This window comes from Macaca mulatta, chromosome X (assembly GCF_049350105.2).
Source record: "Macaca mulatta isolate MMU2019108-1 chromosome X, T2T-MMU8v2.0, whole genome shotgun sequence".
Lineage (NCBI taxonomy): Eukaryota > Metazoa > Chordata > Mammalia > Primates > Cercopithecidae > Macaca > Macaca mulatta.
In genome coordinates this window covers 77,585,770-77,607,309 of record NC_133426.1, presented here as the reverse complement: position 1 = coordinate 77,607,309, position 21,540 = coordinate 77,585,770, and the positions used below count along the sequence as shown (strand labels likewise).

Below are 21,540 nucleotides of genomic sequence, written 5' to 3'. Positions count from 1 at the left end.
GGTAGATTATGAGATCAGGAGTTCGAGACCAGCCTGGCCAATATGGTGGAACTCTGTCTCTACTAAAAAAAAAATACAAAAGTTAGCCGGGCGTGATGGCACACACCTGTAATCCCAGCTACTCAGGAGGCTGAGGGAGGAGAATCGCTGGAACCTGGGAGGCGGAGGTTGCAGTGAGCTGATATTGCACCACTGCACTCTAGCCTAGGCGACAAAGCGAGACTCCGTCTCAAAAAAAAAAAAAAAAAAAAAAAAAAAAAAAAAAAAAAAAAGAAAGAAAGAAAGGAAAAAAAGAAATTTAGAGTGTAAGGTAAACAGGGGAGATGACTGGAATAGAACGAAGACTTTGACTTGTTGATCCAGCCCCCAGCATTCTCCCAAGAGACCACCCTTCCCAGACATGCAGAACTCACACACTCCCTTTGCAAAGAAGCTCTGTGTATTGGGTGCAACAGCTCTGGGGTCTCTATATAAATAATATACAAAACCCAACAGCTCAATGCCTCACATTAACAAAAATACTAAAAACTTATTAAAAACGGAGCCTGAGGGAAGGGCCCCAACCACTACTGGTGCTAGCCCAGGAACGGGATTGGGAATTAAGAGGAAAGGGTGGGGCCACATCCAGTGCACAAGCAGTTCCTCCAGGTGGCTCAGTAGCGTCCAAATATGTTGGTACTGGGCTGTGGCTGGGTATCTGTGAAAAACCAGAGATTATCAGGGATGGCAGACCAGGCAGGGGTGTGGGTATGCACGAGGAAAGCTGTTCAGGTATCAAGGGAAGGGGATGGAATGGAATGCCTCCTCTCATAACCTGGGCCTGAAGCCATCTTTTCAGCTACTTTGGCCCACCCCGCCCCCTAAATTTATTCCATGGGGTTCTCCTTGGGAAGGCAGGCAGGCTTACTGGAGAGCTGTTGTTGAAGTTGCCGGACCAAAGCTGCTGTCTGTTGCTGCTGCTGGGTCTGCTGAAGCCCCTGGCGCTGGAACTGGGTGGAAATAGGAAGTGGAAGACTGAAGTCTAACTTTTCGCCTTCTTCAACCTCCTTTCCCAATCCGTTTGTTTTTGTTTTTGTGACGGAGTCGCGCTCCGTCCCCCAGGCTGGAGTGTAGTGGTGTGATCTCGGCTCACTGCAACCTCTGCCTCCCAAGTTCAAGCAATTCTCTGCCTCAGCCACCCATGTAGCTAGGATTACAGGTGCCCACCACCATGCCTGGCTTTTTTTTTTTTTTTTTTTTTTTTAATTTTTAGTAGAGATGGGGTTTCACCATCTTGGCCAGGCTGGTCTCAAACTCCTGATCTCAAGTGATCCACCTGCCTCGGCCTCCCAAAGTGTTGGGATTACGGGCGTGAGCCTCGCACCTGGCCTCCCAATCCCTCTTTAGGGTGCCATGCCCTGCCTCCCACCTCTACCCTATTCCATACTGTCCCCAACCCAGTTCACTGGCTGCATGCCCAACCTGGGCAGTTGTCCCTGAGCCTGGGGCTCTAGTCCAGTAGCTACCTGGGGCTGGGACTGGGGCTGGGGTTGGGGAGGAGCCGCCTGTTGCTGCTGTTGCTGCTGGTGTTGCTGTTGTTGCTGTTGCTGCTGCTGCTGTTGCTGTTGCTGTTGCTGCTGCTGCTGCTGCTGTTGCTGCTGCTGCTGCTGCTATAAGAACATAAAAGATACTTCAGAAGGAGCAGAGGGAGAAAGCTAAGACTCAGAACTGGAGGGCTGAGGGCAGGGGATGAAGAAGCAGGGTGGGAGCTCGGGGTCTACTGCCTTCCCTTTTTAGACAGCTGCCCAGAAAGAAACCAAATCTAGGGTACCCAGTGGACAATGTCCAACTCTCTCCTACTATGATTCCCAGAAAACAAAAAGGGGGAGGGTAGGAAACTAACTTCTCCAGCACCACTAGAGGCCAGCTGCTCTGCTAGGTGTTTTGATACACTGCCTCGTTTAGTCTTGGTAACTGTGTGGGAAGAACTTGTGCCTCTCCTCTTCCCTGGGCTCCCAGGTCCCAGAGGAAATTTCCCCAGTGCCTTACCCGCAGGATCTGCTGCTGCTGCTGCTGCCGGATGTGGTACTGCTGCTGCTGCTGTTGCTGTTGCTGTTGCTGCTGCTGCTGCTGTTGCTGTTGCTGCTGTTGCTGCTGCTGTTGCTGCTCAGGTAGGATGGCTGTTGAGCGGACGCCTGCCTGGACGCCCTGGGCACTCATTGGAGTCATGGTACTTATCATGGGTGTCTGCTGCAGTGTCTGGTGTGAAAACCTCCAAAGACAAGAGGACCAGAGGTCAAGGTGTGAGGGAGGTGGGGAGAGGGGGTCAGTATAAACCTCGGGTCCCTGACCTGAAAGAAACGTTAGCAGGTTATTTCATTCATTCCTCTTGTCACTAACCAGACTTCCAGTCTGGGGAATAAGTTGCATAAGATGATACTCTATTTTAGTGTCTCATAACCTTAATGGTTAGGAATTTTTCATCTGCATTAGCTATTTTTTCTCTCACAAAAATGAAAAATAGGGCTGGGTACGGTGGCTCACACCTGTAATCCCAGCACTTTGGGAGGCTGAGGCGGGCGGATCACTTGAGGTCAGGAGTTCCAGACCAGCCTGGCCAACATGGTGAAACCCCGTCTCTAGCAAAAATACAAAAAAAAAAAATAGCTGAGCGTGGTAGTGGGCGCCTGTAATCCCAGCTACTCGGGAGGCTGAGGCAGGAGAATTGCTTGAACTCCAGCCTGGACGACAGAGCGAGACTCTATCTCAAAAAAAAAAAAAAAAAAAAAAATAGGCATTCTATAAACACTCATTGAGGTTTTTTGCTGTTGCTGTTGTTGTTCCCCAATAACATTTCAAGTTGTTCTACTACACCTGTATATCACTCCAAGAGTCTACTGGCCAGGCTCCCTGTCTCAAGTCTTCTTTTTTCTTTTTGAGACAGAGTCTCACTCTGTCGCCCAGGTGGGAGTGCAATGATGCAATCTCGGCTCACTGCAACCTCCACCTCTCAGGTTCAAGCAATTCTCCTGCCTCAGCCTCCCGAGTAGCTGGAATTACAGGCGCATGCCACCACACCCAGATAATTTTTGTATTTTTAGTAGAGACGGGATTTCACCACGTTGACCAGGCTGATCTCAAACTCCTGACCTTAGGTCATCTGCCCACCTGGGCCTCCCAAAGTCCTGGGATTACAGGCATGAGCCACCACGCCCAGCCTGAAGTCTTCTTCTTGCACCTCCCAGTACACATGCTATCCATTCATTCCAAGGAGTCTTGCAACATACCCAACTCCTCCTATCACTCTTCTGATCAAAAGAGTCCTTACTGGGACTGTGTCTCAATTCTTCAGCTGAGCATTCAAGGCCATCTCTCAGCCTGCCCCCTCCTAGCCTAGCCCCAGTGACTTCCCCAGCACAGATTTTACACTCCATCCAGGCCCTTCTCCCCAGACACCATCCTCATTCTTGTCCCCATGTCTTTGTTCATGTTACATCCTCTACCTGGAATGCCCTTTCCTCTTCTCCACAAATCCTAATCACAGCTATTCTTCAAAGGCCAACTCAAGTCTGACCTCCTTCATGAAACATTCTCTGATGAGTCAGGCCCACAGATACTACCCCATACTTTTTCTCAATCCGCATTTTACCTCATAGCATACAACTGCATACCTGATTATATCTTTGCTCAGAGTGTTCTCTCAATGTTCTTCTGTAAGTCTCATCTCCCCAGCTATAGTAAAGATTCTTTGTAGTGAGGAACTATGCATTTTGGGGTTTTTTGCTATCTTTCTTCACCTCACCCAGTCCTGGTATAGTGCTGGCCACACAATGGGCAGTTAGTCCACTCCCCAGTGTTCTTAATCCCAAGCTTTGGAGTCTCTAAACATGGTTACAAGGCCTGAACTAAGGCTTGACTAACATTAACCATGGTGGGAGGATTCATTCATTAATCCATCCTGGTATTCAACCTGGTATTTAAAGCCGGTACTGGCTTTAGGACTCCTTATCATGTAGTTCATCTATGAACTCCAGATATTTTTTTTTTCTTTTTCTTTTTTTTTTTTTTGAGACAGTGTCTCACTCTGTCACCACTGCAGTGCAATGGCGCAATCAATCTTGGCTCATTGTGCGATTACAGCTCACTGCAGCCTCAAACTCCCAGGCTCAAACAATCCTCCCACCTCAGCCTCCTGAGTAGCTGGGACTACAGGCATGCACCACCATGCCCAGCTAATTAAAAAAAAATTTTTTTTGGCCAGGTGTGGTGGCTCAGTTCAAGACCAGCCTGGGCAACATGGCGAAACCCCATCTCAACTAAAAATCCAAAAAATTAGCTGGGCGTGGTGGTGTGTACCTGTAGTTCCAGCTACTTGGGAGGCCGAGGTAGGAGGGTCACCTGAGCCTGGGAGGTCGAGGCTGCAGTGAGCCATGATCATGCCACGACACTCCAGCCTGGGCAACTGGAGTGAGACTCTGTTTCAAAAAAATATGTTTTTTTTTTTTTTTTAGAGATGGGATCTCCCTATGTTGCCCAGGCTGGCCTCGAATTCCTGGACTCAACTGATTCTCCCACCTTGGGCCCCCAAGTGCTGGGACTACCAGTGTGAGCTACCACACAGCCCAGATTTTTCCATGAGTCAGATAAACAATTTCCCCTCTCTGGGCCTCAAAGAACTGTTAAGGAAGTACACATGAAACTATTGGTCTCCAGGGTCCCTTCCAGCTCGAGACTTCTGTGGTTATGGGCTATGTGGCCAGATAAGTATTCTTGACGTCTCCAAAAGTTCTGACCAGTCCCATCACCTTCAGGCACGGGCTTTCCCAAGTCAAATGCTCCCTTATACCTCTGCATCTCTTCCTAGCTCACCACTACTTTGGGTACCTTTGAGTGGAGGTCAGTCCATGTCCATAGGTGGGGGCCTGCTGGTGCACATAGCCACTGGGCCGCTGTTGCAGGTGGCGGGTAGGATCTACAAGAGTAGGATTGGTAGAAGGGTGGGTGCTCTGGTAAGGCTGGCTGGAGTAGCTGGGGGGCACCATGGTACCTGCAGGGCCTGTGTGTTGCTGCAATCCCACATGAGAAACATAAGGAGTATAGCCCTGGAGGGAAGGAGGAGAGAGGGAATCAGGGCTGAGAGTATGCAAAGCAGCTTGCCTCATCCCCCGAGTCTCACAATCCCAGGCTCTTACCTGGGAAGTCTGCAAACCGTAGGAAGAGCTGGGAGTCATCTGATGGACAGATGACTGTCCCAACATGCCCTGACTCTGCTAAAGGGAGAGAAGAGAACAACTCAAACTCAGGAAATGCTTGCTGCCATCTCATCTCTTGTGTCTCCTGCTCTGAGTGTCCTTGTGAAGATCCCGTGTCTCCTCAGTCCTGTGACCCTCAAAAGCCCCTCTCCCTGACAGCCCTCCCTACTGCCCCTCTCACTATCTTTGCCTGGAGCTGTTGGCGAAGGCGCTGTCCTTGGGGCACCGCAGGTTGCTGCTGCCGGTACACAGAGGTCTTATAAGAGGAGGGTTCTAGGCCCATGACGCCAGTCATGGTTGTGGGCAGCACTCCAGGGTAAGTCGGTCGGGTGGGCAGCTTCTGCATTGGTAAGCGCACAGGGCGGTACGGGTCCACACGAGGGCCACCTGGAAAGGAGAGTGGGCTGACCTCTAGGTTCCTCATCCCTCTGTCTCTTGCTCAGTGTCCTTGACATCCATAGCTCCTCAGGGGAACGGCATCACCCTTTGGGCAGGGGGAGTATACACCTAGGTCCCTCCAGCATTCCTAGTGGCTGGCACTCACCTGCAGGTAGTGGCTGGTTCTGGGTGTACAGGCCTATGGAGCCTTGCCTGTAATTAAGGTGGGTTATGGAACCAGGGTTTGGGTGGTGCAGGAGGTCTGGAGGCACTGTCACACCATAAGGGCCGCTCCGACCCGGGCCCATTCCATAGTCCTGTGTGAGTGACAGAAGAAGAGGGTGAGTGGGTTGTAGCTGAGTGGGGTCGGGGAGCTGGGGGAGAATGAGGTAAAGAGGAGCTGGATTTGTACATGGTTAATTTTTATTATGATTCTAATGGCACCCCTTCCTTATGCGCCCCCACCCCTCCCACAAACCAGAAACTGGAGCGTCATGAAGTAAGAGGCTGTGGGAGAACTGTCACGGGGGAGACGCTCACCTCTGTCTTGGCAGCTGGCTGGCTGCGTTTCTTGCCCTTGGTGGACTTCTTCTTGCGTTCCTCAGTACTGGGTGGAGCAGCCCCCGGTTTGTCAGTTTTGGGGGGCTCTGGAGCCTTTTTCTCAGGCTCTAGCAGGGTAGGAGCAGGGGGCTCCTCATCTTCTGGGGGCAGTGGCAGCGGCTCCAGGTAATAGGCGCGGGGCCGGGGCCTCAGGTGTGTGTGGTAGAGCAGCAACCGCTGCTGCTCCTCTCCTCGAGCCACTCGCCGGTCCACCCGCACTGTTCCAAACCAGCCCCAAGACAGCGGTGCTGACGGCTTCAACCCCTCAAAAAGATCCCAGGGCGAGATCTTCTGTTTGGTGGAAACCTGTAGACCCTGCTCCAGAAAATGAAAAACAATAAGCTGTTGGGACTTAGAAAACACAAGAGAGACCGCAAGCACTTGTAGGAGTGGGTAGAAAGTCATAGGTAGATTCAAGAGAGATGGTAAGAAACAGACAGACACGGATACACACATACATGCAGAAGAGTTATGCGGGGAGAGAGTGAAGGGTGGGGGACAGGGAGAGGTATGGAGACGCAAGATGAAGCCAGCCAGGACCAGGAGAGGAGACGAATGAACGGGGCGGGCGGCGGGCGTGTGGGGAGAGAAGCCGAGACCGGGAGAGAAAGGGGTTGGGGAGAAAGCCAGAGAGGAAGTGGGGAGGGAGAGGGATTGACATTCAGAGGCAGACAGAAAAAGGAAGGCAGAGAAAGAGAGAGAGGAAGGCAGGGAGAGATTCTGCCTTTAGGCAGGCAGAGAAAGACAGAGTCAGAGAGGGAGAGAGAAACAGGAAGAGAGACAAAAAGGTGGAGAGACAAAGAAAGGCAAACGAGTCAGACACGGAGAGAGACAGAGACAGAGGAAAAGAGACAGATGGACTAGGAAGACAGATGAAGAGAATGTATATATGAAGGAGTTAGACTTTGGGTTTTAAACTATACACAATAATTATGGTTACTCAACAAATACGCAACTGACAGAGAGGGAAAAGATAAAACTGTGCCGAGATGGGTGGGTGTAGGGAGAGAAACACAGAAATAAAAGAGATACAGGCTGTCGGCCAGATAGATGGGTGGGGTAGGACATGAGGCAGGTGGAGCAGAGGAAAGAGGAGGTTAGGGTATTGAGAAATGGGTGGTATGTTAAAAGGTGAGGGCAGGGTGAAGGAAAGAGGGTGGGACTCCAGAGATGGAGATGAAATGTAAGGAAAGTTAAGTGATTTGCTGAAAACCCCCGAGATGGTGTTCACTGGCAGAGACTGGATGGGCTCCTGAATCTGATGAGTCTGTTGGAGCTACAAAGCTGATGCAGGGAAAGTTCTTGCCCAAAGGGGAAAAAAGGCAAGGGACATGGGCAGACAATGGAACATGCCTCCTTCTTGAAGATGGAATCGAAGCCAGCAATCTTGTTGCCCTTGGTATCAATAAGGGAGCCCTGTGGCTCACACGTGATGACATCTCGGGTCTGCTTGGGCAGTGGCAGCAGCTGGCGAACCTTTTCCAGACTGTCTGACTGGCGTTCCCCCAACTCCTTCTGCAGGCACAGGAAGATGGGACAAGAGTTCAGAGATACAGAAAACAGGGATGGGAAGTCTCAGGGGACAGCACAGAACTTGGCACAGAGAAGACCCCCACTCAGTAAATGCTCATGGCATGAGTAACAAAGAAAAGATAGACATGAGAAGGAAAGGCAGAGGGCTCAAGCCAGAAGCAAGTTCCTGAGGCTGGACAGCAGATTCCGGTTCCCGCAATCCTTGTCCCTGCCTCCTCTGCTCACCTGTAGCTTCTTTGCCAGGTTCATGTATGCACGCTTGTTTTCCTCCATGCTACCTTGGGAGATGCTAGACATGTCTGCAGCCAATGTCCCATTGATGAGCACGCTCAGCATGTCCAACACAGTAGTGAAGAGCTCACTGAGACAGGAAGCCAGAGAGAAAACCAGAGAAGAAAGAGGTGAAGATAGAAAAAGGCCTCAGCAGAGGACACAAACAGGGAGAGGTGCTTAATATGTCATCCCGAGGGCACCAAAACCATATGGGGAGCCCAGGGCCATGGAGTCCACAGTAACAGCCATACCAATCTCAGTGGGTGCACCTGACGTGGGAGTAAGGGGAGCCTCTTGGGTATGAAACTGCAGGGAGCAGGTGGGGATGCTTTACTTGTTGGACTGCATGTCGACAGTGCCGCTGATGATGATCTCCAGGAGGAGCATGGCCCACTCCGTGGTCTGCTGGGTGCTGCGCTGCACCGTGTCAAACATGCCCCCAACCTGCCAGGGCCACAACAAGTCAGTCAGATGGCTCAGGGACAAGGCCAGAGTTTAAGGAAAGCTTAGTTCAAATCTGAGTTGGGACGCCTGAGTTCATGCTTGAGTTGAACCTATGATTTACTATATGATCTCGAGACAATGAGGGAATTCTTGACATCTCTGGGCCTCTGTTTCCATACTTAGAAAGTGATGGGAGTTGGACTGAATGATTTCCAGGATTCCATTCAACATTCTACAATGGGTTTCCAGTGCTTCTAGGGCCCAGTCAGAATCTAGGATACTGAGGCAGAGTCCCTGCAAGGATCCAGGGTACATAATCTATTGGACCATGACCACAGTGATACAGCCCCCTTAACCACTTTCAGTCCCTGCATTCTTTCAGAGAACACGGTTAATACTTCAAGACTCAGGCCGGGCACGGTGGCTCATGCCTATAATCTCAGCACTTTGGGAGGCTGAGATGGACGGATCATTTGAAGTCAAGAGTTCAAGACCAGCCTGGCCAGCATGGTGAAACCCCATCTCTATGAAAAATACAAAAATTAGCCAGGTGTGGTGGCGCACACCTGTAGTCCCAGCTACTCAGGAAGTTGAGACTTGAGAATCACTTGAACCCGGGAGGTGGAGGTTGCAGTGAGCTGAGATGGTGCCACTGCACTCCAGCTTGGGTGACAGAGCGAGACTCCGACTCCAAAAACAAAACAAAACAAAACAAAACAAAAAAAACTTCAAGACTCAGAATAACCTGGGGCTTCTATCCTTACCCCCATTCTCCCCAACCTGAGGCTTTTGCGCTCTGCATTTCTAGCCCTACCCTCTTCCTTCTTTCCCTAGCTGGCCTTCTCACCAGGTTGAGCCGCAGTTTGAGTGCCTCATGCATAAGCTGCTTTGGTTTGCAATCATCTAAGTACTGGTCATCTCGCCAATTATTCACAATCTAGAATAGAAACAAATAAAATATGCAGTTCAGGGATCTTCGTGTTTCCATCTCACAACAGCCAATATGTTTATCAGAAAGTACTGAAGTTTCCAAGTACAGAGTAACCCCTTAGGTGCATCCTTCCCTGCCCTCCTGCCCACCTCCATGGCCCAGAGATCCGTACCTGGTGCACCTGGCTGTAGAGGGAGGTAAGGAGTCCCTCGCGTTGTTCATCCTGCCCTTTCAGACATGTTAGTACCAGTGATAAGAAGGGCTGCTGGCTCAACAGGGACATGCTAGAGACAAGAGAGAGAAGAGAAGAGAAGAGAAGAGAAGAGAAGAGAAGAGAAGAGAAGAGAAGAAGAGGAGAGGAGAGAAGAGGAGAAAAGGGAGACTGTGGGTTGGGAATCAACTTCCAACCTCATTCTCCAGACTCTACTCTCCTAAGACCTAGCCTCTTGCTCAGCCATGCCCACTCTTATCCTCTGATTTTCCACTTTCCTATGATGCTTCTCCTTAGCCCCAATTTTATTCTTCCCCAGGCCTGCCTTTTCTCCTTTCTACCTCTCAATCTTGGTCCACTCCCTAAGCCCCTTTACCTCTTCTGCTTTTGTCGATCACGTTCTTTGCGTGAAGAGGAACCCAGGTGCTGACCCTTCTCCAATTCCTCCCCAGCAGCCTTTAACACATGTCCCTGGACTGAGGTGGGCAGTTTAGCAATAAGGGGGGCCACCAGCCATACACCAGAGCGCTCTAGAGAGCTGGAGAACAGAGGACACAGGGTCACAGGGGAGCCAGGCAAGGCTGGAACAATCCATCCTCTCCTTTCCCTGATGGACATGCTGGTATCTCCACGCATCTGACATCACTCATGCTACCAGCAGAGAAATTCCTAAGGGGATGGGTCCTAACATGTTTCTATCCGACCTGAGCACAGGCTTGGTCTTGCTGCTGCTGGGCATGTTGCTTGCAGTACTTCCAGAAGATGACCCTGTCTCTGCTGACTGTTGGAAAACCTCGATTGTGGCCTTGGCAATGTTCTCCAAGAGGGAGTTCATCTCCTGGGGAGGATGAAAGGCACAGAAGTGCTAAAATAGGTAGCTAAGGGTGAAGGAAAGCAGATGGTAGGAGAGATGGGAGATGAGGGAGAAGGACAGCACTGGCGGAGGTTGATGGGGAGACAGGAACCCAACTCTGTTGGGACTCATGTCCTCTAGTACCTCCGTATTTCTCCAATTCCTCATTGTCTTCTCCTTTACATACCTCCTTACATCTATGGCCAGATAAACAGGCTCCACCACCACCACCACCAAGCTTCCCCACAGCTCAGAGCTCCAACACTCTCAACCCATTTCCCTTATCATCAGCTCCACTTGTTCACCATTTTCCCATCCCCTCTTATCTCTCAGCTCAAGAGCCCAAGGGTAGGATCTAGGTTCTTCTGTGGTGGACCGCCTCCCTGACACATGGAGCTGAACGTGAACACAGGAAAGGGAGGGTCCAGGCACTACTCACATTGTTAGGGGTCTGCTTGATCATGAGCTGCAGCTCCAGGGAAGACTGGCGCATGGTCCACTGGTCCAAGTTCTGTGATAGAGGCCCCACACCCAGGCTAGTAATCATCGTGTTACCCCCAGCTACCCACCAATCTGAGGCCAATTCCTGTTCTCCTGCAACATTGAATCACAGACTCCTGGAGGTCTGAAAGGGACCTCTATGTCCCCATCTTTAAGAAAGACTACATTTAGGGAGGCTGAGGCAGGCGGATCACCTGAGGTTAGGAGTTCGAGATCAGCCTGGCCAACATGGCAAAACCCCATCTCTACTAAAAATACAAAAATTAGCCGGGCGTGGTGGTGGGCGCCTGTAATCCCAGTTACTCAGGAGGCTGAGGCAGGACAATCGCTTGAACTTGGGAGGCAGAGGTTGCAGTGAGCTGAGATCGCGCCACTGCACTCCAGCCTGGGTGACAAGAGCAAGACTCCGTCTCAAAAAAAAAAAAAAAAAAAAAGACTACATTTAAATAGTCCAAACTAGTTGAAAATCTTTCCAATTTTTAAAACAGTTCAGGAAAGATTTCACATCTTTCCCATCCCTTCGTATCAGGAAGTTCTGCTTAATGCTTAACCTTGAAATCCTTGATGTTAAAGTCGAAGCCTGCTTCTCTCGTTTTAGACCAACTGCTCAAAGTCCCTGACAGGACCTTTATAAGACAATCTCTCAAAGTCCTATAGAGACCAGAAGGCTACTGTTAGCTAATCTCTCTTCGACACTGTCTCTCCTGGGCTGAAGAGACCTTATTCCTTTAGCTTTTCCTCAATGGCTTCATTTTTCCACTCTCTGGTCATCTGAAGGTGTGAGGCAATGTGAAGTGGAAAGTGCACAGACATGTCTGGGTTCACATATTGACTCTAAACTTATCAGCTATGTGACCTTAGACAAGTTACTTAACCTCTTCAAGCCTCAGTTTCCTCATCGGTCAAACAGGGAGGCTCATCTACTTCATAGGGTCATAAAGATTAAATGAGGAAATGTGTGCAGAGTACCTAGCACAGTACCTGGCACAAAACACATGCTCAGCAAGTAGTAGCCATTACTATTCAGTTCTGAGCCATGGCCAAAATGCCAAATATACAAGGCCCACGCCTAGGCCTCCCAGATGCTATGCTTCCCATTGATAAGCTAGATTCATTCCCGATAGCTATGCCCTCACCTAATACTCTTACACTGGAGTCTAGACCCTATTGGACTTACTCCTCAGCCCATGCTGGAGCCGTGTTTCTCTCGCTACCTCTCCCCTCCACTATATCCTTGTCTGTCTTCCTCTCTACTTAACTCCCCCTCTCCTTTTCTCAAGGTTCCTATTGTTTCTCCCCAGATTGGGCCCACTACTTCCTCTGCGGCCCCCACAGCCTTGGCCTACCTGGAGAATGCGCTTTATGCGCTGCCGCTGGGGGTTTTCCCCATCCTCATTGTCCAGCAGTCGATGTGGGTAGCAGATGAGCTGCATGAGGCGCTGCGCCTGGGCACTACTCAACACTGGGTCTTGCAGGTCATTGCTGTCCTCACACAGCGACTTAAGGCAACGTTCTCCTACCCATTCCTGAGGAAGCTGACAATCAGGGACTGGGAGCAACCAGTGAGGGGGTTAGGAATATGGGGGATGGGCTGGAGTTGGTAAGGAACACAATGTATAGTAGGGAGGTGGTGTGATCATGGGCTGGAAACAGGACTGTATTACACAGAGGCATTTAGGAGGTGTGAGAGGAAGGTGAGACTGACCTGTTGGCAGATGCTGCGCAGCACGTACTTGGCATAGACATCCAGACTGGCTGTCTCCACAGAGATGTTGCGGCCACCCTGCCTCCGACCACCACTGCCACCTCCTCCCTCCTCCTCTGGAAGTTCTTCTGTTCCTCCTGTCACAGTGAAGCCTGAACCTTTCAGTTCCGCATCCCCTGTGGTTCACGGGTGGGAGATAGGGAGGGCAGAGTGAGATTGGAACACTGTGTGGAGACCCACCCTGGGCCCACAGAGGCAGAAACACCCCAAATCCTGCCCTATGGGACAGAAATATACTTCTCTCCCTCCCCTCCTCCCGAAAGGTCAGAGAGACCACCTTCAGAAGGGAGAAAGACTGTCCCTTGTAGTTTAGCTGGCACTCCACCCTATACACACTTCTGGCACCACTCCCTTCCTACCCCCGTACCAAGTACAAACACAGCCTTGAGAACAGCAAACACAGCTCCATCCACGATGCGGTTCTGGGAGGCAGCCAGCAGGTGGCGGTCACAGGAGGAGCGGATTCCTACTGTAGGCTTGTCTGGGGAAGGCGATGAAGTCAGGGGAAGCAAAAGTGGAATCCATGGAGGCAGGGGAACCACACTTTCTACTGTTGGCTGGTTCAGATCAGGGTCACTTACTTCCATCAGACTGGCAAGGATTGAGCTGCGGTGTCTTGAAAAGGTGAAGGAGGATGCGGCAGGTAAGCCGGGCCCCTGGCTCAGAGTCCTGTTCACTACAAGCTAAAAGGAAGACAAAACAGATCTGGGAAGGATGAAGCTGAAATGCATGTGGGTTTGTATGTGTGCGTGCCTGCATGCATGCAAGTGTATGGCAGGGGCATGGGAGAGAAGATGAGGTAAAGTGAAAGGAGAAAAAGCAAGATAATATTGAAAGCGAGGTAGAGCAGAGAACTGTTATGCAGTCGAAGGGTCAGAAATTGGAAAGGTCAGGGCTGCAAATCCAGGGCTAAAAAACAGGTTCCTTCTAGCCTTCAGCATACCAAAGGACTGGCCTTCTGGGGAAGGCCAGGGAGCCGCAGCAAGGTCTCCCACAGTGAACAATGAGAGGATGGCCGTCCAGTGTGTATTGAAATTTGAGGTCTAGAAATGCTAGGGGTTACAGATTGGTAGTTCACCAGCATTAAGGAGTGAAGGGATGGCAGCACAGCGAATCAGATCTTCCAGGAGCAAACACTGCCGAGCGATGAGGATGGCAACAAAAGTAGCCAACGAGTCATGAAAAGACAGGTCACTGACCTGGAGGAAAAAACAGACAGACACCACGACTCAGAGTGGAGGCCCACTCAAAGCAGTGTGCCTCCACTCTATGGAACTCTGTCCCTGGTCAGAGGATCATGACCGGCCCCTGCCCTGGTCACTGCTCCACTAGCAAGACCCCACCCCAAGTCTCACATCTACATTGCAGAGGAGGTCGTTGAAACCACAAGTGCCATTGTTAGAGGAGCAGCACAAGGCCTTAAGCACTCCTAGCCATTCTGCACTCAGTGACTTGCAATAGCCGGTCAGCTCTGCACACAGGATTGCGATGTCATTCACCCTAGGGAAAAGTACAAATGCCCTCAGGAAAACCCTTGCTCCACAAAACCTCAGACCCATTAACTTCTCATCTCTGCCCCAGTATATAATCAAGGTTGTAGTACCTCCCAGATACCTCAGCCCTCCCTATCTCAGGTGGGGGCATGGTGCCCTTCCTCACTCAGTACACCCCATACCTATCGGGATCATGGTGCCCCACACAGACGTGCATAAGGGCATTGCAGACAAAGCTGTAGCGGTTAGCAGGGTTCTCACTAAGACTCTTGCCTAGCCCTGTGTAGGTGAAGGTGTGAGCTGCAGGGTTCTCTAGAGTGTCAATCATGAACTCAGGTGCCCAGCGCATATTTGATTCCGATGGCTCCACGTTGCAGTAGATGGTGTTCTTCACCTTTGAGCAAAAGTCGCTGCAGGGATGGAGGAAAGGAGATAGTAGTGTTGAAGAAGGTCTGCTGAGGTCGAGGGATGGTCAGGAAATGGGAGAAAAGAAAAAAAGGAGAAAGTGAGGGATGAAGGATCTTGGGACAAGAAAAGGGAGATGGGACAAAACGGACTGGGCAGGAAAGGAACCACATGGGAATAAGGAACTGGGGCCTCTGAAGGCAGCGAGGAAGAGGGGGAAGAGGCAGCGAGGAAGTTTGGGCCCCACAGATATAGGTGGCGGGCAAGCCTGCTGAGGAAGAGGGCCCACTCTTGGTAACACAACAGTATGTGGAGGACACAGTCCACAAATGACCCTAGACAGGCAGCAGGGTCCCGGGCCATGCTCTCCTCCTGAGTTGGGTGGTTATGGGAAGAAGGGAGTAGGTCCCACTTGCTACCCCTTACCTTCCACCGCTCTTACCTGAAGAGCTCCCCAAATTTGTTCTTTAAATGGCTACAGGAGGTGTACAGATCATAGAGATAAGCAAGGATACAGCGCTCTGCAGAGGAGCCATCGGACCGGTTCATCCCATGCTTCACAACACCACACAGCCTGCATGAAGAAGCAAGGTTGGGAGGGTCAGCAGATGGTATGCGGGCTCCTCCAAACGGATTCAAGCCTCTGGGAAATACCATTCCTTTCCCATCTGAGTGGCAGGCACTTCCCCAGAGTATGAGGAAGTGCATGCTCTTCCCAGGCCACTTCCACCAGCATTCGCCAGAGCTTTGTTTCATTTATTCCAATGTCCTGCTTACCCCTCAAAGACCTGTGCCATCTGGTCCTGGTTGAGGATGAGGCAGGCATGATAGTGCCGCAGGACAGCCACAATGCACAGGCACAGGCTAGTAGTGTAGCTGCCCACCAGATCCGAGGATTTGAGAAGCAGCTCAGCCTCAACTACACTCAGTTCATTCAGCAGCTAGCAGAGTGAACAGGGGTGAGAAATGCAAAGAGGCCCCTCATGTTACATAGAACCCACCTTCCTGTGCGGACGCTGGCAAGGCTGGGCCTGAGCCCCTTCCTGCTGGAGCCGCCTCAGGATAGAAGGGCTCGTTACCCTATGCCACGGTCCTTTAGTCTATCAACACCACCTCTAACCAGTATCCAGGATACAGTTCTATGAACTCCACAGTGGGAGGACGGTCTGTGTCCAATGCTCTAATCTGCCTCTTGGCCTTCCCAGGGAGCACTTGTCTCTATTCCTACAGTCTCAGCTCATGTTCCACTTCCCCCGTGCTAGTCTTTCTGCCCCTTCAAATAGCCTGGGAAACTGGCTGGAGCATTTACCCCTGTCCTTATGACCCTCCATAGCCCCTATATGGCACGAACACCTTCCTCCACCCTCATCTCCCCAACTTCCCCACCTGAATGGCAAAGTCGATGAGGCCACTGATGCTGAGTGAATATTCCATGAGGTCGAAGATGAACTGCACATGCTGCACCAGAGGCAAGTGGTATGACATGCCAAGGGCAAAGCTCGTGATCTGCTCCAGAACATTCCGGGAGACCTGATAAGGGCAGTGGGAGTGAGACGGGAGTGGAGAGAAGAAAGAACCAGGGAAGCAGGAAAGGATGACAGTGGAAGGGGATGAGACCAGGAGGCTTAGCCTGCCTAGCGGGGAGAAGATAGGGAAGAAAAGGAAAACAGGAGAGGAGGCCAGAATGTGGGAAAGGGGCTGGGCTTAGGCCCACACCTGAGCCGTGACCTGGTGTTGGTCATAATGTGAAAGGTGCTGGAACTTAGCAAAGATATCTTCAGCAGTGGGGAAGGCTTCAGGCCGGTTGCGTCGCCGCTTCTGCCCATCCTCCCCACCTGAGGGGACAGTTGAAAGGGACCAGTCAAGATAGGGAAGATAACTAGTTGACTAGGGGTAGGGAGTGGGGTATGGAGAGAAGGCTATGGGAGGGAGGGAGGGAGGGAGAGAGGGAAGGAGGGAGGGAGGGAAGGAAGGAAGAGGGAAACAGGGAAGGGAGGGTCAGGGAAGGGATGGGGGAGGAATGAAGGGAAGGGGACAGTGAAGCAAAGGTTTAGAGGACCACAGACTATGTGGACCTTAAAGGAATATGTACAGGGAGGTGCTAGGTTGAGGGAGGGAAGGGAGAGGGAGGGAGGGCAGTATGGGGCTTACTGTGAGGTACCTAAGAATGTCAGGTCTCCAGGATTCAGAGGCACAATAGGAGCAAGCTGGTCTGTAGAGGGGGGGAATGAGGGGGGAAGTTTCAAAAGGACTAGAGCTCTCAGGAGACTCCAAGAGACAGGACATTGGGACATGACTGGGGAGTTCCCTATGCTGGGGAAGGGAAGACTGACTAGGGCACTCTTTGGGGGAGATCTGTTTAAGGAGCCTCAAACCCACCAGTTTCTGCTGTCCCTTTGCGGTTCAGAACCTTCAGGATATCCTTGGTGATTTTCTTGATGGCATGGCGGGCATCATCTCGCTGCTTTCCCACCCCAAACAGTACGACCAACCGCTGGTTGCACTCATGGCTGCATGACTCCTCCTGCATCCCAGCAGCACCATCAGACTCCAGCACCGATCTCCTTCCCTCCTCTTGAAATCATGCTCCACATCCCTCAGCATCCACATGCTAAAGCCCTTCCCTTTCCCAACCCACATCCTCAGGAACAGCTCCAACCCCTCAGCAAATTCCTTGGACAGCAATCTAGGTTCAAAACAGATCATCACCAGGTGCTGGGGAACAGTACCTGGGGGATGGGAAAGTGGGTGGCATACTGCACGTGTCGTGGCTGGTCGTAAAGAACCCCAAGGGTCCCTTCGATCTTCTCCTTGGGTGGGGGCTTCACCTCCTTCTCGACATCTGGCTTCTCCGGGGATGGACTGCCCTTCCCCTCACAGGGCATAGTAGGGGAGAACAACTGAGAGAAAGGCGAGAAGGCAGAACATGAGAAGAAGGAAAGGGGATGAGCGGGGGTAAAGAAATGCCAAACGCAGGCATAATGGGAAGATCAAAGGAGCCAGATTCTGCCACGCTCAGGATTGAACTTACTGAGAAATCAGGCTTCTCCATGTCCTCAAAGAGCACACTGGAACTAGGGTCAATGTCCATAGATTCTGAAAGCCCTGGATCCTGAGGGCATAGAACATAAGCAAAGTTGCTTTAGCCCTAGGGAGCGGCTCCCACCATCTAGAAAACTTCACGGGGGAATTGGAGAGAGAAGACCAGATTGTGGAAAGCACAGGATCTGGAGTCAAGTCATCCAATCACTTAACCAGTATAGGCCTCTGCTTCCTTCAGCTTGAAAATGGGGACAAGAGTACCTCACAAGGCTGATGGGAGGAACCAATGAAACAATTGATGTGATAGTGCTTGGTCAATCACCAAGTGCTAAGAAAATACTACCCCCCTGCCCCACGCAAAAGACGCTCTTAGAGGCCTCTGGGAGCCATGAAGATAGAAATGTCAGAAGAAACGATCTAGGGCAAGGAAAAGCCCACTCACCTCCAGCTTGCTGCTGCTGCTGCCTTCAGCCTCCTTGTGCTCTGGGTCATCGGCAGGATCATCAAAGGGAGAGGGAGGCCGGGGACCAGGGGCTCCAAAGGCAAGGTCCCCTCGGGAGATGAGAGTGCAAGTATACATGTTGTGGGAGAAAACATCATGTCGAATCAGTTCACAGAACAGCAGTACTAAGTTAAAGAATTCCACCCGCTCACTCTCACTTCGGGGGTCCGCTGGAGGAAGGGAATGAGGAAACATGAGTTAGGAGAACACAAAAAGGTGGGCCAAAAGAGAGAGGGACACACCTAAGGCAATTAATAGGAGTGATAAAATAAAAATCCCAGAAACTGTCGAGGGACAAAGCGTGGTTGGTTACCCCACATGCTGCCCCACACACCATCTCAGAAAGGAATGTAATATCTTTGTTGCGATTTACGCAGTGAAAATGCTTCAATCACAAGCTCTTGTTTTAATCCTTCTCTGTATTTCTCTACTTTAACTGTAAGATGATCAGTTAAAGAGGATCACTAGAACTACATCTAAAAGTCATTCTGCATAGAGCCCAAGAGAGAAATATACTTTTTGATGACAGTGGCGGGTAACTGAGTCTAGGCAGACGCAACTAGAGAGTGGTAGGGGTCCGTACTCAGCATGGGAGCCTGTGTATCCAGAAACTGCAGGAGGACATCCTGGAAAATGGGAGCACTAGGAGCAGAAAGGGAGCCAGAGGCGATGGAACCCTTCTCATCTGCGGCTTCTGATTCTCCACAACGCTGCAAGATGACAGAACAAATTGTAGAACTGACTTTTACCTGCTTCTTCACTCCTCAATGTGTAGGCCTTAAACTACTACCTGCTTGACCTCTACCCCATGCTTTTCATTTTCATTCCCCTGCTGACCTCCATCTTCTTTACCACCTCCCAACTGAAGCCTTGATGTTATCTCTAATTCTGATAACAATCCACTCTTCTCTACTTTCACCTCATGTCCGTAACTTTGCCTTTAGGTTCTCTTCCACTTCTTTCCTCTGTTCTCACACCTTCAACTCTGGTCCCTCCACCACCTCCATCTCTTGGTCTCCAACCCCAGTAAATTCCTTCCCATTGGCCAATCTCATTCTCTTATCTCTGCCCTCTAACCTCAGCCTCAATCTCCGCCTGTCTCTTCTCCAGGAGCTTGGCTACCACCATAGCACGATGCCGACCAGAACGCTTGCAGCTGACAGCCCATTCACATAGCAATGACACCACAGCATCATCATCTGAGGAGATCTGGAGACCAAAGGAAGAGAGGGAGGAGTAAGGTAGGGGTGGGGACAAAGAAATGAGTTCCAATTTCCTGAAGACTGCACTCCATCATAAAACATTCTGGGCCCAGTAAGATCATTTCTGCAGATATGCTCTGCTTTCAATGCCTCACCATGACTTCCCCTCAGATATATTATTGCTCTTGCAATGATTTTTGCTCCTTCTATTCCCCTTTTCGCTTACCTCATGCCCATCCTTGCTAGGCCCCAATCCAAAGATTCGGTTACAAAGTGAGTCAAGAGAGTTGCTGAAGTCAGAGCGCTCAAAACTATGGCTATCCAGCACTTCCAAAGTATGAAGCACCCGTCCAATGGTGAAGCCTAAGGAGGAAAAGTGGTAAAGGGGACTGAACTAGAGGCCCAGTGCATTCTGGCTCTCAGATCTACATGTCCTTACTATCTCCATCCTTTCCTCAAACATACTTCCTATTATCTGTTCTCCGACACATACCTGCAGTAGCTTCCTGGCATTTATCGAAAGACCAGCGAACTTCAACTGCCTGTCCCCGCTCCTTGATCTGCTGCTCGATCTCCCGCAACTTTGCACGGACCTGCAATGTTAAAAAGGAAGGCTATAAGGATGTACCAAGGCATACAAAAGGCCAGAGCCCCAGGCTAGAAGAATAGTACCAGACTCCAAATCACTATTTCTGAGAGAGCACTTTAGCCTCATAGCCCAATCTGAGAGTACCAGGCGAGTGGTCAGACATACCTGCTGAGTGAAGGCACTGTTACCCTCTGGCATGGGCAGGTTGGAGGGGGCAATAGGCAAGTGGTCAAGTGGTGAGCCGGTCTTAATTCTGCTATCAGTCAGTGAGTAGTGCCAAACCAAGGCACTAGGACAACACAGGAGGATGGTCTGCCAGATAGAAACAGCTAAGTCCAACTCGTTCACATGGCTACCCCTCTGGAATCCCATTCTAAGACCAAACCCGTAGATTCCAGATCCAAAGTTATTCTGACTGGGCCCCCAAGACAGGCATCACTCCACCCGATCCCCTCCCTTCACTCACTTTCCTAAAAGGCTCTGGGCCTACTATTTAGCCCTGGAAGGGAGAGAGAGGCTGGTCAAAACCCCCAAAGGGGACTAACACCCCATTACCAAGAAACCACCACCTCCAAGCAAGTACTCAGCACCTACTCCCACATCCAATTTGGAATTACCCCTATACTCTGGGATGGGCACCCAATTCTTCTCAGGTTATCTCTCAATGCTTCCTTGGGCCCGCCTAGTACCTACCTGTAGGATACAGCTGAGGCCAAAAACCAGGGGCCGGTGCTGAGGGCACATAAGCAGGTCACTAAAGGGAGTCGAGGGGGTGCTGCTAGTTGGGGGCTGAGGAGCAGGGGTGGTGGGTAGCGAGCTTGTTGACTGAGCAGATATAACATGAGATGAGTGACTGCTCACACCATCTAGCTGCAGGGCCAGTCTCCGTGTACAAAAGTAGGCAAGGCGGCGGGACAGGTACGCAGACTGAACAAATTCCCCAGAGTACTGTGAAGACATGACCATCAGAGCCCCTAGTTCTCTCCAGGGGACCCTGCTCTGACATTTTATTCTTCCTTAAATCCTTCTTAGACTCCCCCTGCCCCACCACCACCAAAATTCCAAGCCTTACTCGGAGAAGCAGGGGCAGGAGCAGTTTAAGCAATTCATCTTCTCCAGGGCGGATCTTCTCAAAACACTCAAGCACCCAGGTCAGGAACTCATGTCTGTCCAGCATTCCATCCTATGGGTACCAGGGGAGGGAAGAGGGGACTATTAGAGATGAAGCAGATAAAGTAAATGAAAAGATGAAGAGAACCACAACTGGGGCAAGGTGGCAAGCAGATTCTGTTCTCTATTGGCAGAGTACAAGTTCAGGCTCAACCTAATGCCCCACACAGCATGCCCTACTCCCTACCTGAAACATGAACATGGCCAGCTTCTCAGTGTAATCCCACTGCCGGATTGCCACCTCTACATCATGGGGCAAGGGCCCTATCGTGGAACCACAGCCCCCACCTCCTGCAGGCCCTGGCCGGTAGTATTCAGCCATCTTCTGTAACTGCTCCCATAAGTACTTGGTGATGATCTGAGTCCATTCTGGAGGAAACAGGGAAAAAGGGCTATTTGATACTATCCTTCTGCTTA

The 21,540-nt window shown here is 50.9% G+C and overlaps 1 protein-coding gene across 16 annotated transcripts in view; it reads right to left on the bottom strand.

Annotated features, from left to right (window-relative positions):
- Positions 1–421: 421 nt before the first annotated feature.
- MED12 (mediator complex subunit 12) overlaps positions 422–21,540 on the bottom strand; it is a 23,324-nt gene continuing 2,205 nt past the window's right edge. Inside the window, exons 5-46 of one of the 16 annotated variants that reach the window (XM_077989548.1) lie at positions 21,311–21,492; positions 21,026–21,136; positions 20,647–20,901; positions 20,119–20,265; positions 19,858–19,957; positions 19,591–19,727; positions 19,240–19,371; positions 18,746–18,872; positions 18,103–18,332; positions 17,650–17,730; positions 17,348–17,518; positions 16,998–17,142; positions 16,780–16,830; positions 16,335–16,453; positions 16,005–16,148; positions 15,396–15,559; positions 15,061–15,192; positions 14,396–14,665; positions 14,076–14,220; positions 13,799–13,919; positions 13,302–13,403; positions 13,088–13,201; positions 12,661–12,836; positions 12,302–12,481; positions 10,894–10,965; positions 10,306–10,439; positions 9,978–10,139; positions 9,563–9,674; positions 9,307–9,396; positions 8,350–8,459; positions 7,968–8,103; positions 7,563–7,724; positions 6,150–6,524; positions 5,776–5,926; positions 5,413–5,618; positions 5,172–5,249; positions 5,027–5,081; positions 4,864–4,951; positions 2,029–2,251; positions 1,506–1,649; positions 908–989; positions 422–697 (exon numbers count right to left, since the gene is read on the bottom strand). In XM_077989548.1, coding sequence (XP_077845674.1) covers positions 654–697; positions 908–989; positions 1,506–1,649; positions 2,029–2,251; positions 4,864–4,951; positions 5,027–5,081; positions 5,172–5,249; positions 5,413–5,618; positions 5,776–5,926; positions 6,150–6,524; positions 7,563–7,724; positions 7,968–8,103; positions 8,350–8,459; positions 9,307–9,396; positions 9,563–9,674; positions 9,978–10,139; positions 10,306–10,439; positions 10,894–10,965; positions 12,302–12,481; positions 12,661–12,836; positions 13,088–13,201; positions 13,302–13,403; positions 13,799–13,919; positions 14,076–14,220; positions 14,396–14,665; positions 15,061–15,192; positions 15,396–15,559; positions 16,005–16,148; positions 16,335–16,453; positions 16,780–16,830; positions 16,998–17,142; positions 17,348–17,518; positions 17,650–17,730; positions 18,103–18,332; positions 18,746–18,872; positions 19,240–19,371; positions 19,591–19,727; positions 19,858–19,957; positions 20,119–20,265; positions 20,647–20,901; positions 21,026–21,136; positions 21,311–21,492 — 5,960 coding nt within the window. In that variant the 3' untranslated portion in view covers positions 422–653. Of the gene's footprint in view, positions 698–907; positions 990–1,505; positions 1,650–2,028; positions 2,252–4,863; positions 5,082–5,171; positions 5,250–5,412; positions 5,619–5,775; positions 5,927–6,149; positions 6,525–7,562; positions 7,725–7,967; positions 8,104–8,349; positions 8,460–9,306; positions 9,397–9,562; positions 9,675–9,977; positions 10,140–10,305; positions 10,440–10,893; positions 10,966–12,301; positions 12,482–12,660; positions 12,837–13,087; positions 13,202–13,301; positions 13,404–13,798; positions 13,920–14,075; positions 14,221–14,395; positions 14,666–15,060; positions 15,193–15,395; positions 15,560–16,004; positions 16,149–16,334; positions 16,454–16,779; positions 16,831–16,997; positions 17,143–17,347; positions 17,519–17,649; positions 17,731–18,102; positions 18,333–18,745; positions 18,873–19,239; positions 19,372–19,590; positions 19,728–19,857; positions 19,958–20,118; positions 20,266–20,646; positions 20,902–21,025; positions 21,137–21,310; positions 21,493–21,540 lie in introns of all 16 variants that reach the window. The other 15 variants (XM_077989549.1, XM_077989550.1, XM_077989551.1 and 12 more) reach the window with 15 other exon arrangements.